General features: G+C 51.8%; 1 protein-coding gene across 1 annotated transcript; it reads left to right on the top strand.

The window, feature by feature from the left end:
* The first annotated feature begins 7,539 nt into the window (after positions 1–7,539).
* On the top strand, positions 7,540–15,410 carry C13H20orf85 (chromosome 13 C20orf85 homolog). Its single transcript, XM_002915523.4, has 4 exons — positions 7,540–7,655; positions 9,745–9,826; positions 11,296–11,397; positions 15,039–15,410. Exons 1-4 carry the CDS (start codon positions 7,588–7,590, stop codon positions 15,198–15,200), a joined length of 414 nt encoding a protein of 137 aa, XP_002915569.1. The 5' UTR covers positions 7,540–7,587; the 3' UTR covers positions 15,201–15,410.
* The last annotated feature ends 1,044 nt before the right edge of the window (positions 15,411–16,454 follow it).

The following is a 16,454-nucleotide window of genomic DNA, read 5'->3' as shown; positions in this document are numbered from 1 at the left end:
AATGAAGGACAGTGTGGCTGACCACAGACAGCAGTCCCCTCGGCAGAGTCCCGACAGCACCCCCAGCAGCCGTCCACCACCCCCTCTCAAGCCTGTCCGAGGACTGGGCAGACAGTCAGGATCTGGGAGCCACTGCAGTCCTTACTGGCTCTGAGACCCGGTCCAGTCATCTCAGCGCTGGCAAATCTCTAAAATAACACATATTCCCCACTTAGCCTTCTGCATTTTGTAGAGCCCCCAAGATTTCATTTAAAATCCATTTGATATGAAGTCATTTGAAAGTGAACAATAGAGCCTCAAAGAGACGGCTCCCCAGACACCAACACGAGGACGCTGAAGGAGATGAACCCACAAAATCAATTTGCCTCTTAGATCAAATATGCAGAGTCCCAGCAGGTGCTGGCTCCACGTCCATGACAACGAGAGGCCTCTGCCTGACACGGAGACGGGGACCACATTTCTTAGCCACCCATGAGGATGTGTCATGCCGTGTCCTGGGTGAGGCGTCCAGCTGCAGGCTGGCTAGAACCACCTTCCCTCCAACAAACAAGCGTCTGCAGAGAGCCCACTGCGCACACGGCCCTGACCGCTGGCTGGGTCGGGAGCACGAATGGCACTTAGCCCCTAGACCACCCACACCTGGAGGCCGGCACGCAGTAGGTCCTTCACAGATCCCCAGCAGATACCCACTCCAGCCTGGTGGGGGCACTCCCCTTGAAGTCATTCATGGTCATGTAAGATGGATCAGACTGGGACACGGGACACGGCATCCTGCTGACTATGTTCCATCTCAGAGGCCTAACTGGACATTCCAGGGGGTCCTTCTCTGCTGTTTGCCACACTGACGATTAAGTACATTGGGTCTTGGCTTTCTAGCTCTAAAGCTGTGTGACCACGGCCAAGTGCCTTGACTTCTCGGATTCTGTGTCTGGCTCTGCAGAATTAGAATGTTCATCACTCCCACATCGTTGCGCTGCTGTGAGGCTGAAAGGCAGCCGCGCCCGGGAAGTACTTATTACAGGAAAAATAAGCATGCACGCTGCTCTGTCACTGTCACCACGAGACGGACAGCTCAGTGGTACCCGCATCAGGGGGCCATACTCCCAGCCCAGTAGAGAACGTGCAACTCTCGGAAGCAACAGCCTGGGTGCTAACTGGAGTCATGGGGAGACATGAGGGTGTCCCTGGAACTCCAAGATTAACATTCTGGTCCCTGAGCCACCCCGGCAGCCCCTCTGTGCTGCTTCCTTATCCCTCTAGAAGCGACTTTGTCTCCCAGCCACGGGGGGGCTAGAGGCTATGCCTGACCCACAGGGCGTCCCTAGGACCTAACACAGGCCCCGGCACTCAGCAAGGGCTTGCCACACCAGACCCAGCCCTGGGAGCAGCTGGGGCCCCAGGGGGCGGGGGGAAGGTGCAAAGAAGCAAATGAAGACGGAGAACGGCTCTTAGGATACTCAGTAAGTTAGCCACACGACTTTCCCCAGGGCCGGAGAGTTCGATGAGAGTGAAACAGTCTGAAATCTATTTCGTTGTAAGTGGTAGAAACGCATCACAACTAAAATTGAAGTGGGCTTTAATTGGCTCAAGTCACCGGGAAACCCAGGGGCAGAGCTGTCCTCAGGGAGCGGGAGACATTCAAATCCCCTCTCCACTCTCTGCACACGGGCCACAGACTTCCCTGTGACATTTAGACTTCTGCCATCCATACAGCCAAATAAGTATCATGAGTAGGGGTGGGAAGAGAAGGGATCGGCCATAGACAGCACTAAGCTTTTCATATCCCAGCCCAGGGACCAAAAGAGACTGGTCTTCCCAGCCTGGTGTCTGGTCGTAAACTCCCATGGAAAGACTTCGATTGGCCCTCCTCCAGTCACATGTCCTCCTGTGCAGCGATCACTACAGCCAGGAGAATACCACCTGCTGGCCGGCCCAAGCCAGGCTAGACGACAGTATAATTAGCTGCTATCCCAGAATCACTCCAAGCATGGAAGGGGATAGTCTGCAAAAGATTTCAGGACACAGCCTTCCTCCACTCTCTCGGGAGGTCTCAGCCCTGAGCCAACCGTGAAAAGCAGCAAAGAGAACATCAGAGAATATTGTCTGGGGGGACTGTGGGGACCCATGGGGTCTGACATCACGCCCAAGGACACAAAGCCTGTGTGTTGGACTGGAAAGAGCACCCCAATGGGCCAAGCACCTCCCATGGAACTTGGAATAAAGCCCAAATTTCCCACACCCACCTGCAAGGCCTGCTGGAGCGCCCAGCCCCCACGGGTGTCCTGTGCTGTTTCCAGGGATGGCCTCCACCCATCGGCTGTGTCCCTGCTCAAATGCCGCCTTCCCAGGCGATCCTATTGAGAACACTCCCTCACCCCACACCACTCCTTGTATGTTTAACACGTGTTCCCATCGGAGAGTCTCCCAGTTTATTTGTTTAGTGAACTGGAAGCTTCCTGAGGCTAGAACCAGACCCAGCATGCCCCTGATGGGTCCCCGGTGCCTGGCACAGAGCCCAGCACATAGAAGAGACTCCATAACTGTGTTGGTTGAATGAATGAGTGAAGGAATGTCCATTCAAAGCTGTAGCCTGCCTTAGGCCTCAGCCAATGGAGGATGGGAGACGTCTGCCAAGTGCCCCCAGGTAAGTAAACAGATGACCTCCATAATCTTACGGAACAGAACATCTAAGCCATCGCCTGCCTCCCCTCCCCACCCAGTGGTCCAGTTTTCCTTCAAAATCTTCTGTCCAGCCCTCTGTTGGCAGAACCCAGGGCAGCGGGTCCTCCCTGGACAGCAAAGCCCTCTCCACGTTGCCAGGCCAGCAGGTGGAAATGTCTCTGGAAGAGCAGGTCACAGAGGACGTCCCCACGTGAGTTCAGTCGTGTACCTGGGACTTAAACCTGCTGAGGCGACACTTGCATTCTCAGAGCATACGTACTGCTAAGCAGACGACTCCTGGAGCCCAGAGCCTTTCCCACAGGGGCCCAGTGTGAAAGCCCGCGGACACCGTCACTCTCCATTCTGCAGCCGCCCGAGGAGGGCTCTTGGGCCCTTTACCACCTTTAATTGCAAAGACCGTGTGCATTAGCCACACCTAGAAATCGAAGCCGGTTCTTTTTCCTAGCATTCGAACGGGCTTTTCACCCAGGGGTTGGGCTTTTCTCACATCTTAAGAGCTGGCACAAGAGAAGCTGGAAAGGAAGGGGCAGGACGGAGGGAAAGAGGGGAACAAAATGCACTCTCAACCTGGGGGCGGGGGAGGGGGGAAGCTCGATAATCAGGCCCCACGGAGAACCAGCCAGATCGAGAGGTGGGGCGCGGTGGGAGGGATTCAGCTTTGTTCTTCCTCAATAAGCCCCACGGAATGATGTTAATTGTTACTTTAGGTGTGTGGGGTGTAGACGATTTGTAAGGCAGGAGAAGAGTCCTCTGGCTGCGACCGGAGCTAGCCTAATGGGACTGTAAAGACTAGAACTTCTGAGTTCCTTAAGCTCCGGGAAGCCATCAAATACCGTCCCTGCAAATTGGCACTTGCAACTCAAGCCTTCAGGTCTTTGTTGTACAGTGGGGGTAATAACCGCCGTGCTGCGAGAAAGGCACGCCGGCTGGTGGGTCGTTGGCTGCACAAAGCATTCTTTGGTTAAAAAAAAAAAATCATGCAATAAAAAAGAAAACTGTTTAAGCTTAAAAACTAAGAAGAAACAGTTGGCTCCAGTTGTTGAAATGTTTTATAAAGCAACAGCAAGATGAAAAAAAAATAAAAAATAAAGAATAAACTGTCCCAGTCTGCTGAGAGAGGGCCAAAAATATTAATATGCAGGAACACGGCAAACCTTCTGCAAGCTGCAAATATTTCCTTGTCCCCCACGTACCATCAGCAAGTACGGCAGTCCCTTTTCTCTCTCCGCTCTTCCCGTGTGAAATCTATGCTGAATAACGCATTTTCCAGAAGAATAAACTCAAGTGGTAGGTGGAGAAAATGGTGTCCGTCAGAGGTATGTGAATGTCTTGTTTCAAATATAGGGAGGAGGGTTCCACCCCCAGAACCAGGAGAGGAGGGAAAGGGTATCTATAAAACGAATTAAAATCCAACCACCGGAAATAAAAAATTAAATGTATATAATATGTATACCATATTTGCTGAATATGGTATAGATACCGGTGAAGAAATTCACTGAGGGAAGGATGGTCAGATATGATACAGGAGACCCAGCGAAATATAATTTGAGATAAACAACACATAATTTGTTGGTCTAAGTATGGTCTGGTATAAGTATGGTCGGTGAAGTTCAAATTTCACTGGACATCCTGTATTTGCTGAACCTGGTAACCCTACCGACCGAGCCTTCTGGTGGCCGTGCTGACTGAAGACGGATCGTTCACACCCTGACGGGACGGCGAGCCCGGCTCTGGCTGAAGCGAGTCCCGCGGCCGTCGCTCAGGAAGCCGGGCAGGTGGGCGTTCAAGGCCTCGCAGGATCTGGGCCCTGCAGCAGACAGCAGTGTCAGGCAGAGACACAGCGGGGCCTGATACTCCCTCGCAAGACCTGCCGAAGGGGGGCTTTGCCTGGTCAGACCTCACCTCGGAAAAGCCAGCTCGGCTTCTTCCTAATGATCATTTGCTGCTTAGACTGGACACCCACGGCCAAGCTCAGCCACTTGAAAATCATCCAGAGACAGAAGGGCATCCTGACGGGTCCAAAGAGAGAGGAGAACCAGGGTAAGTGGATGCCCCATCCTCCGGCAGGCCCTGCCCCCCAAAACCCAGAGTTCATGCTCAGACCAGCGGCTTTGAAGTTTGCTTCAAATCCTTTCTCCCTCGCTGACTGTTGGAGCCAGTTTTCCCTTCCACAAAATGGCCACAAAGGAATCTCTCCTCCAGAAATCAGAGAATGTCAGGAAGCACCCAGCCAGGGCCCGGCGAATGCTGGGGCCATGATGGCTCCGAGGCCTCAGGACGGCCCAAAGAGCTACCCCAGGTGAGTGCTCTCCTGCCTCTTGGGAAAGAAGGAATCCTGCCTCCAGGCCAGGCCAGCAGCCATCCACAGCCCCTTCTTCAAAACGGACATCCTCAGGAACCAAACCCCAGTTCCACTCAAAGCCCCGTTTCCATCCCCCCACGCTGCCCCCCAAACCCTCTGCGTCTTGGGCTGAGACGGCGACATGCTACCCCTCGGGTGACACACTCCATTACTGGGGAGCGCCATGTGGAGCCCTCTACATTTGCTCCCCTACCCCCACCCCCGCCCTCCAGCCTCCTAAAATCTCTGCAAGTTCATTTGACAGATGAGGACACGGGCTCCGAGAGGTTAGCCAACTTGCCCAAGGTCAGCCAGATGGGACACAGCAGAGCCAAGGCTGGAGGCCACATCCAGTCCCAAAGCCTGTGCTTTCAACCTCAAGCTGTCCCCATTTCTCATCCTGGCCCCATCCCCCGGGTGTCCCCTGCAGGTGTCTCTGGGGAGAGGGGGCAGGACCTGCGGACTCTCACTCACCCTTCCAAGCCCAAGTCGCCCCTCACCTCCTCTGCACCCCCGGCCTCCGCAGGGGCAGCTCTGACTCTCATCCTACTGTCACTCCATCTCTCGCTTCAGAATGAGCCACCGTCACCTGGTGGCACCCACATCCGTGGCCCTGCTCGGCTTTTCCACCTCTGTACCTGTCCCACTTTCCAGGGACGCCTCCAGCTGCAGCAGCCTCCTTAGCCTTCTCCAGACACCCCAGGCCGCTCCAGCCCAGGACCTGAGCTTCCCTCCTCCTGGAACTTCGCAGGGTCCCTCCTTCGTCCAAGCTGTGCTCAAATGACCTGTCCTTGGAGAGGTCTTTCCGGACCACCCACTCACAATAGTTTCTTCCATACCTTTCACCTTGAGCCTCCTTCCTGGGGTCACCTGCTTCGTGGCGCTCACCCCTCCCCCGCCTGAGCACCTGTGTGCATTTGGTCACTTGCTTCGTTGTCCGTCTTCCCTCCAGACACAGCGGCCCCTCCCTCAGGGCGGGGGCAGTGACTTAGCGGGTCCTGTTCCTTCCTGGATTCCCAGGCACATCAGAAGTGCTCAGCAAACATTTGTAGAATGAACGAACTCTCAGTCCAGCACATATAGACAGTCAGTTAATGAATTCATTCTTAATTAATCATTTTAACAGAATCACCTTGGAATCTTCCCAAGGGGGAAGCAGGCTTTGCTCCTCCTGCATGAGGGCCCCTCCTCTCCCTGACCATCCACTATTCACATTTCTTTCCAGGTCACCGACCCCCTGTTGTAAGAATGGCAACCTCACAGAAAAGGCCAGAAAGAAAACCCTGGGCCCACCTGAACACCTGTCCACCCTGCGCCAAACCGGCCAGCCCTCCAGCTTGCTTGGCCATGGGCATAGGGTGTTCCACATTTATGAATCAACCCATCCACTCTCCTTCCAGCCCCTGCCTGCCCCCTCACTATTTTGGCTGAGTGGACAAAAGGGACCACCCCAATTTGGGGCCTCTACCCAGCACCTCCAACAGCCAAGAAAAGCATCACATGCCTTGGGTGTGGGAAGCATTGTTATAAGAAAACACAGCCTCTGAACAGCCCCATAAAGGCACAAATCGGTTGACCAGGGAGGAAGGAGGTCAGGGATAGGGAGGTAGGGAGACAGGCCAGGGAGAATCATGGATACCCAGCTGGAAGATAACACACCCATGCCCTCTCCGAGCGGCCTTGGTAATCATCGGGGAGATGACCCACAGGGCAGAAGCACACTGCCTCCGCTCGCTCAGTCCCAGGACGCTCTGGACATGTGTGAATCTCGTGGCTGCTCAGGCAGAAAAATGTCCCCCTGCCCCATGCTGTCGGTCCACTCACTGTCGTCTCTTAGACCCATTTTCCAGTTCCAGACCTGTGACAGTGGTGGAAGCCTTTGGTCAATAAGTCAGTCAACAAACGATTGAGCGCCCCAGTTTTGAGGGGTCGGTGTTGATGGGCAGGAAGGCGAGAGTGGCTGTGGGGTCTGCGGGCCATCTTATCCGTGAGTTTCACTGGGGGATTGTTCTCAAGAGTGATTGCGGACAGACATGCACGCATGTGTTCTCCCAAAGCCAGGACAGGAATACTCAGAACAGCACCACAACTGGCCAAAACTTCGACCCCAAACCGGAGGCAGCAGGATGGAATCCCCCTCGCGAGTGTAAACGAACAGTGATTATTTCCTAAACCAGACGGTGGCCGCAGGGGTGTGTTCTCTGTAACAGAAATCATGAAGCTTGGCACACCTCGGATCGGTACACTTGTGTGTGCGTACTTCCCTCACATGTAGGCCCAAATTTTAAAGGGACGGGGGTGTTAGGTATTGAGGTTTTCCCAGGGTTTCCTGCACAGGAGGGGACTGCTGCCGCTGGGGCCAGACAGGTGGGCAGCGAGGAGGGCGAGGGACTCAGAGGCGGGCAGAGGCGGGCAGCAGGCACAAGGAAGCGGCCCCACCCCGCGCCAGGTGCAGCGCCGCCTCCGCCTCCGCGTCCCACGTTGCTGGGCAACCGGTCTCCCTGGCGACGGGAGACGCTGAGCCCGGGGCTGGTGAGTACCAGCGCCCTGAGACCCGAGCCCCCATGGCGCAGAAACCTCTCAGCACCGCTGCGGCCGAGCGCATGAACCTCGTGGCCCAGGACGAGATCTGGTAATGCCCAGGATCCGGTACCCAGTGGGCTGGGTCGTTCCCACCTCAAGTGCGCACCCCTGGCCGCCTCAGTTTCCCCTCCAAGTCCTGGAGGTGGTCGACCTCTGGGCGTGAGGACCGTGCGCTGGAGGTGGTGGGGGCGATGTTAGGGACACGAGCGCGACCAGAAAGCCTTTCTCCCTCTTTTCCCAGGCACACCGCGAAAGATGAAAATGCCACATCTGGCTTTACAGCCATCTGCAAAGCTTTTCTTGTTGAGAGCCGACTAACATGTTATTTTTAAGATTTACCGAATTTTTTATAAAAAGGAAAACAAAAATCTTAATATTCGTTCAATTTGAATGAAAGATAAATATGCTCTTTACATTCTCTCTTGATTCTCCTGCTTTTTTAAATAGTAAGAAATTTTCACTTAAAAAATCCTTTTTCTGAAAGATTTATGTTGAGCAGACATTTGTAATGGATGTTTTTATTTGACATTCTATTGAATTGCTAAATATACCATCTCTCTGAAGTTTTCACCAACATGGGAGGTTACTAATTTAGAGGCAAGTAAGTAAAGGTTAGTAACAATAAAGCATAACTGCTTACCTCTTAAACCTAAGTTATCCTATCTGCCATCTCCCTGATTTTTACCATTTCCTTGTAAAACCAGTGTTAATCTGTCCATGCTTTTCTTTAAACTGGCTTTGTTTCACTCAAATTTATTTTTACAGGAAACTTTATATCACTCTTGTCAATGGAAAGCCAGTATCATTTGGCATAAAATACACAACTATTAATTTTTTAAATCTTTGTCTTTATCCAAGTGCCTCCTACTTGGATGCCTACAAAATCACCATAGCAGGTATGTTCTGTCTGTTTGAAATGCCCCTTCCTCCCTTCTCCACCAGACAAACTCCTATGGATCCTTCAAGACCCAAATCATATGGCCCCTCCCATGTGAAGAGAGCTGGTTCAACCTTTAGACTGTTTTTCTGTCCAATGTCCAGAGTGGCTATTATGTGACTGGTCCAAATTGGAAGGGACTGTAAATGTGAAATACACACCAGATTTCGAAGATTTCATACCTGCAAAAAGTAATATTAAAAATCAACTTCATCTGCTTATTTTCACTTTTTTTTTTTAAGTGTGGCTGCTAGAAAACCGTTAATTATGTACATGGCTCATATTTGAGGCTCACATTACATCTCCATTAGACTAGACTCTGCTTTAGATCCTCAGTGCCCAGGGCAGAAACTTGTTTGGGGGCCTCCAAAACTGTTGAGACACTGGAGGATGGGGGTGGGGGGCAGATACTGATTCTAAAATAGGAAAAGAAACTTGAAAATCGAAATGAGTGAATGTTCAATTAGATGTTTGCAAAATGTGACACACCAGCTCTCAACTAGTAGGTCATTATACATAAATGGTACAGAATGGGGAGTAAAAGCAGGGCCAGGATTAGGGCCGGGCAAATGGGGCCGGGCAAATGGGCCCCATTTAAGGAGGCAATATTTAAAGAGGGTTCATTCTCGGGGTCCGCTCTTGACCTAGGAGGGAGCACCGTGGAAGCCTCACTCACCACACGAAAATGAGAAGTCTGTTCCCTAGATGGCCCCTTAGGCAGAGCTGGCCTCCAGTCCCGTCTTCTCCCCAGTGTGCCAGCCAACCAGGACCTCTGGTTCTTTCCACACCTGTCTCCTTCGTGGTCCCCAGAGACAGGGGCTCTTGCTCCTTCTGGCTCCCACCTCCCTTCCTATCACAGAGTCATCATTCAGTCAGTGTGTTTTAAAAAATGTAAAATTTTCCCCAGTGGGCCCTTTTAGGGTTTGTTACTTTAACCTTTTTCTTTTTTTTTTGTTTTTAAAGATTTTATTTATTTATTTGACAGAGAAAGAGACAGCCAGCGAGAGAGGGAACACAAGTAGGGGGAGTGGGAGAGGAAGAAGCAGGCTCCCTAGCGGAGGAGCCTGATGTGGGGCTCAATCTCAGAACACTGGGATCACGCCCTGAGCCAAAGGCAGACGCTTAACGACTGCGCCACCCAGGCGCCCCGACTTTAACCTTTTTCAAGTACCATCCAGCACTTAGGAACTTTCTTTTTCAGGAAATACCGCCTGAAGGCCGAAACTGAAGCACGGCAAAACTGGGCCCAGAACTGGGGATTTTTAGCAACCCCTGTCGAGGAGGTAAATATAAACTTGATGAGCCCAGAGGTTACAGGATTGATCATTTCAAGGGATAAACGCGCAGGAGGCGTATACTTTGTAAGAATAAAGTTAGCGTTGCGTACAAAGACCTCTAACTCTGAAACCTACAGGTTTCTTCCTTTCACGAATTTCTTGGGCACCTACTATGTGCCAGGCATCCTCCAGGTGCTTCATCTGAACCAGCTCATCTAATCCACGCAAGGACCTTGCGGGGAGGATGGTGCTGTTTTATACCAGTTTTGTAAATTAGGAAATTGAGCTCAGAGAATTGCAAAGTCATCCAGCTAACAAAGGCAGGGACCAAGGGGAGAAGCTGGTCTGTCTGATTCCAGGGCCACTTGGCCTCAGACTGCTCATCTGTTAAAGGGCTGAGAGTTCTCATCTGCCTCCCTGGGTGATGGTGAAGTCCAGATGGGAGGAGAAGTAGGAGCCAGGTGGGTACGTGAGGGATTACTGGGAAAATATTCTTGGTATTTTCCTAAGCCAGCTAGGCAGCAAGAGCGGGGAAAAGGGCCAGGTGTAATTAACAGGGAGTGGTATGGATGTCAGCAGAGACCCCCGGGCCCATGCAAGGGGAGCCCCCACCAGCCCAGCTGAGGGCCGAGCTTGCAGAGAGGATCACTCCATATTCCCATTGTTCAAGAGAGTCCAGAAATCCACATGTTTAAATGAGATCTGGGTCTAGAATAGTGGCTCAGATGTATAAAACACACGCAGATACCAGATGCCTGTGTGGGCTTCAGTGGCATGGTGGCCACCAGACTACAACCCTTCAAACCACCTCCAGGACACGACGCCCGGAAGCCACATTGCTTTGGAGGAATGCAGAACCACATAAGAATCGCATAATTCAAAACGTTCATGATTCAAGGCAGCGTAACCCCATTTGTAATTCACCCCATCCCACTAGCTTTGAAATTATGCCATTCTTAATGAGTTTTTTTAATACTTACAGAGTTATACAACTTGAAATGTTATGCATAAAATGAGTCCTTATTAATAGAAAATGCATAAAAAGAGTCTATATTAATATTCCTTATATGTAATTAAATTGGGATTTCAAAAAGTTCAAAATTGCTTTAAAAATTAAAAGTGGGGGGGTGGGGGCTCTCCTCTAATATTTTAAAGATTGGCCCTGAAACCTTGTTGGCAATTTTTTATTTGAGTCTGTAACCTGTGAAGTTTTCTCAAATTATGACTCAGGAGTATAAATTAGCAGGTTGCCAAAGGTGGTAGGGGACACGGCGGTCGATTTCTGTCTCCGGAAGCTGAGCGGCCCTATGAGCCAGTCCCCACTCGGCCCCTTTCTGGGTGATGGCGCCAAGCTCCTGAACGTCTCTCAGCGCGGGTTCGGTCACCTGCAAAATGCCACTTTCTGGGGGGACGATGCAGAGAAGGCTCCCACTAACCTCGGGCTGACGTTCCCGTCTCTGGGGATTATGTTGCAGCTGCTCAAGAGTACAGAAGAACCCCCCACCCCAAAGCCCAAAATCGAGCTTCCCGAGCGGTTCCGCGTCCGGCCCGTGACCCCAGCGGAGAAATACATCAAGGTTCGCAAAGTCGTTTTGAATAGTTGTTTTCCTAAGTAAGAAATAAGCGTGTTTGCTCCAGGGGCGCGAAGCCAACCCCCAAAGGTAAGAACACGGTGGCAGCCGGCAGGTGGGCGGCCAGTTCCCACGCCCTTTCCGGGCCCACAGGTGGGGAGCACACCAGGTTACTGGTGTCGAACACGCAGGAGCCACTGCGTCCAGCCAGCTCTGCAGAAGTAGATGGAAACCAGGACAATGACGGGGTCGGGCCAGTCATTCAGCAGACATTCACAGGGACTGGGCCGTAAAGCCGGGCGGGTAAAGACCCAGGCTCTGGAGTCAGACCGCTGAGACCCAAATTCTGCTCAGCTGCTCACCTTCTGTGTGCTCTTACACGAGACTCGATTGCCCCATGTCTCCTTTTCCCCTGTACCGTGGGGGTTCATGAAAGCACCTACCTCAGTGAGTGGCGCCAGGGTTCCGTGGGATAATGCCCGTGAAGGATCTGGAACCTTACCTGGCACTTGTAGAGAGCGCCAGGGATGGCTAGATGTTAGTAGCACCAGGTGCTCAATTGGGTAAACAGTGGCAAACAAGAAGTCAACAAGTCTGGGTTGGGGGCAGGGAAGTGGGGGGGAGGTCATCATGATACAAGAAATTCAACAAAATTGGGGGGTTTTTTAAAAGATTTTACTTATTTTAGAAAGAGAGCACGTGCATGTGCCTGAGAGAGAGAGAGCATAAGTGGGGGAATCAGAGGGAGGGGGAGAAGCAGACTCCCCGCTGAGAAGGGAACCCGATACAGGGCTCAATCCCAGGACCTTGAGATCATGACCTGAGCCCAAGGCAGATGCTTCACCGACCGAGCCACCCAGGTGCTCCCCAACAAAATCGTTATTTGCTATGCTGGATGCCATGGAGGCAAGAGACAGGTGAGGTTTTGGAGGGTAACAGGGGATGGGGTGGTGCCCATAAGCTGAGGACGGAAGGATGATAAGGATCCAGTCCTGGAAAGGCTTTGCAACCAAAGAGAAAAGCATGTACAAAGGCCCAGAGGCAGAACAATCTTGGTATATTTCAGGAGCAGCAAGGGATGCCATGAGGCTGGAGGTCAGTGAACTGGGGGTGGGTCAGAGTGGGAGGGAAGTGAGATGGATGGAGGAGTGGGCAGGGCCAGATCCCACCGGACCTCAGGGGCCTCAGGAAGGAGTGGAGCCCAGTCTGCAATGGGAAGCAGGGCTCTGGCATGGTGAGGTCTGCCTTTTTGAAAGATTCCTGTGGTTGCTGAGTGAGTGACAGGCGATCCCAGCGGGGAGAAGCCTTAGATGGTCTTTGCACCTGAGACCAGTCAGCCGTGGACATGGGTCAGATGCCTCTAGAAACTGCTGAACTAGGTACATCCCCGGGCCTCCTTTCATGAGCCCATCATTTTGGTCCTGGATTCTGCCCTCTACCAGGCTACGGACAAAGCAGTTCTGTGTCCTGATGGGAAGATGGGAGGAAAATTGACACAGTAGGTGGCCAGGGGTGGGGGGAGTTAGGCTCTATGAATGTTCTTTTCCTGACGTGCTCGGGGTCAGATGGAGCGGCTGGCACAGGCGAGTGGTCAGTGGGTACGTGTCTGGCGGCTGAATGAATGGATACACTCCGCTGAGATATGTTGAGAGTGTTTTCCCCCTGATTACCCAGCAATATAGATTCACTGATATTTTAGACTTGTAAATTAAATTAATAAATTAAATTAGTAAGTTAAAATATCCAGATATACCCTGACCCGTGGTTAGCATTTGGGGGAGCTCCTTTCGGATGTTTCGCTATGCCTCCATCTACCACCCAAAAAAATGCTAGCTCCTACTGTGTCTTGGTTGCTCGCCATACTAAGTACTTTACCTGGTCATCTTATTTTCACCACAACCCTAGAAGGTAGATATAATCACCGCCAAACCCATTCTGTCCCTGGGGAAACTGGAGCAGAGGGCCTGGGGGGCAAGGACTTCGATCCAGGTGACAAAAGCACTTGGCCCGTTTCCTTCTGAATGTCCTTCCTTGCTGAAGAAACGGTCCCCTTCTTCCTCCTTCCCATTCCTTCTTTGGGGGACTAGAGCCTTTTAAAATCTATTTATTTTTAACAGGTGTCCTATACCCCAAAAGGCATGCTCTGAAAAGCCTCCTTCCCTCCCCTGACTCAGTTTCCCAGGCAGCCTTCCAGAGCCCGGAGTTGCACATGCAAGCACGGTGTGTGGATCTTCAGCCTTTTTGTTCTTGTTGCACTAATTATACCGTATTTTATGTATCTCAGGCACCTTTTTCCTCTTAGCAGTTTACGTTCAACCTGTCCCGTCTCAGAGCAGACAGACCTGCCTCGCCGAGTTAGAGGGCTGGGTAGTACTCCACCGTATTACATCGTGCACCCCCGAGCGAGTGCCCAGCGGGTGGCCTGCGGGATGGTCTGCTGATTTGCTCTTACCCCAGGGCCGCAGGGACCCCCACCCAACACTGGTGCACATGCGCACAGAGAGGAGGGTGTCTTAGGCCCAGTGCCTAGGAGCGCATTTCTGGCCAAAGGATGTTTGCATTTTCATTTTGGGTAGATAATTGCTCGAGTGGCCCTTCACCGACGATGAACCAACCTGTTCTCCCACAACGCCCTTGTTAACCACGGTGCTCATCCCTCTGCTGCCCTGGTCCTGGAAGGTGGCATCCCAGGGTGGATTTCGACCGCGTCTCCCTTACACGTTGGAGGGAGACTTGAAAGCTAGTCCGTGTGTCCCAAGGGCTCGTCCGGCATCCGTTGATGACCTTTCCTGAATGCAGCCTCTCAGGAGATTAATTTTCGCACTTCATCGAGAACACGTGTCTGGGGGCTTTGTGGGCCAGTGGCAGCCGGCCCGCCAGGACCACCCCCCACCACCACCACCTCGGACGCAGGTCCCTTGAGCTGAGCCCCAAGCATTTGAAACCACTCTGTCTTCATTCTCCTGCTAGAATGAATATTCCTCATGTTGTCTTCATCCGAATCACCCTGTATAAGCAAAACAGAACATCATTTCAAATGGAAGGGAGACACAGCCTGAACAGTTGCCCTCATTTTCCAAATATTTCAAGTCTGTCCAAGGAATTGACAAATGAAACTGTTTTTTTCATCTCAGACAGAACCTCATTTCCCTTTGGTTTTTAATTAAATTCCTTTGCTTTTCATTCCCGTGGTCCCTACAGTTTGGGGTGTGCGTGGGTGTGTATGCACACATATCATAAAGCCTTCTAATCAAAACCAGCAGATTTATAAGCGCCAGGATACCATCTGACAATATTGTTATATATTTTATAAAGGACGGTGTGAACTGTAGTGTTTGACATTTCTACACCTTACTTTTTTTCCCCTCTTTGCTCTTTTGTCAAATGAAAATTATTTTACTGCAGGTCGTGAATTAACGTGTTAAGCACAACCAGATAAAGAAACATGTTCATGACTTTTGCAGGGAAAAGTGAGTCTCGGGGTCCAGCTGATTGGAGTGTGCTTACCTTGGGCGGACCTCGCTTAGGGATATTTTCTTTCCTGTCTTTTCCCCATCAGGCCTCCCACGATGATCCTGAGGCCTCCGTGGACAAGCCTCATGTCCCTGTGGCCCCAGGTGGCTAAACCCCATGCCTTTCCATTCCAGGTCCTTCCATCCCCCCCGGTCCCGAAGACGACCCAGGGCTTCATCGGCTGGAGATCCGGGGTGCCAGACCTGAACAAGTGTCTGGAGCACGATTATGAGATCAGAAGCTGCAAGGGGGCATATGCCAAAGAGCTAGGCTGGCCGAAGCAAGGCGTCCACTGAGTCCAGACAGACTGCAGGCCCTGGGCAAGAGCGGCTCGACCACCAGGCACCCAGTGTCCAAGCCCAGGAGGGGGGGTGCTCCCCAGGGTCCCTCTGCAGTTGGAGTTCCCCTCCCCATTTGCTCAGCAGATGTTGCAAAGAACATGAACTAACCCTCTGACTTTTTCAATTCATCAACCCTCCCTTCCAGAACATTCTCATAACACACTCATTCTTGGCTAATGCAATGAATAAGGCAAAATGGGTGTTTTGATTTTTTTTTTTTGATACTTTGGGAATTCCAAGTATGGCTTTTTATAAAACAACATGATTTAATTTTAAGAACAATTTTGTCTAGGTCCTTTAATACAGTTTTTGATCCTATACCTCTCACCACCTGTTAATGATGAGATTGTTGACCAGGGGTCTCTGCACCCAGACACTCCTGGGCCTGCTTTTCAGGAGGAACAGAGCACTTCGAGGATACCTCAATTCTCCTTTCCCAGGATATTTGCAATAAGTCAACAGCTTTAAAGGCAGAAATGAGGCCAAGATTTGCCACTGAGTATGGATTTCCAGGAGAGGATGGGTCTCCCTGGCTCTGTTAAAACCTCCCCCCCTTACCTGCTCTGTCACAGCACAGATGGCCACCGAGCTGGCCAGCCAGGCCATTTTCCATCTGCCATAGACATTTGACATTAACCCTGAGGCTTTGTTCCAGGTCCTACCAGTGAGGGACGGACATGGGGGTGGAAACTGGAGCGTCCACTGGTGAGAGAGTGCCAGGAGGAAAAGCCCGCAGGCCCACAGGCCCCTGCTCCAGACCCCGAGGAGCAAAGCAGAGGGTTTGTAAGCAGCCTGGGGAAGCTGGTTGTGTAGGTTTCTGAGAAGCCGAGCTCGATGCCTTCTTCCGGCCTGGAGTGGGCGTGAGCTGGGTTCCTCCCTGTGCTTGCTTGACTGGTGCCCAGGGGGACCTCCGTATGGTGCAAGCCACCCACAAAGCCCATCCGCTCAAACTTTTCCTGTTGTTCCCCTTCCCATCCGGGTATGGATGGATGTGCTGGGCCAATCCAAGAATCCCTCACCTAGAACCTTCCCACGACCCTGAGCACTGGCCTCTCTAGCAGGCTTCTTTTTTTTTTTTTTTTTTTTATTCGACAGAGATAGAGACAGCCAGGGAGAGAGGGAACACAAGCAGGGGGAGCGGGAGAGGAAGAAGCAGGCTCATAGCGGAAGAGCCTGATGTGGGGCTCGATCCCACAACGCCGGGATCAC

Source organism: Ailuropoda melanoleuca, chromosome 13 (genome assembly GCF_002007445.2).
Source record: "Ailuropoda melanoleuca isolate Jingjing chromosome 13, ASM200744v2, whole genome shotgun sequence".
Lineage (NCBI taxonomy): Eukaryota > Metazoa > Chordata > Mammalia > Carnivora > Ursidae > Ailuropoda > Ailuropoda melanoleuca.
This window is presented reverse-complemented; position numbering and strand designations above follow the sequence as displayed.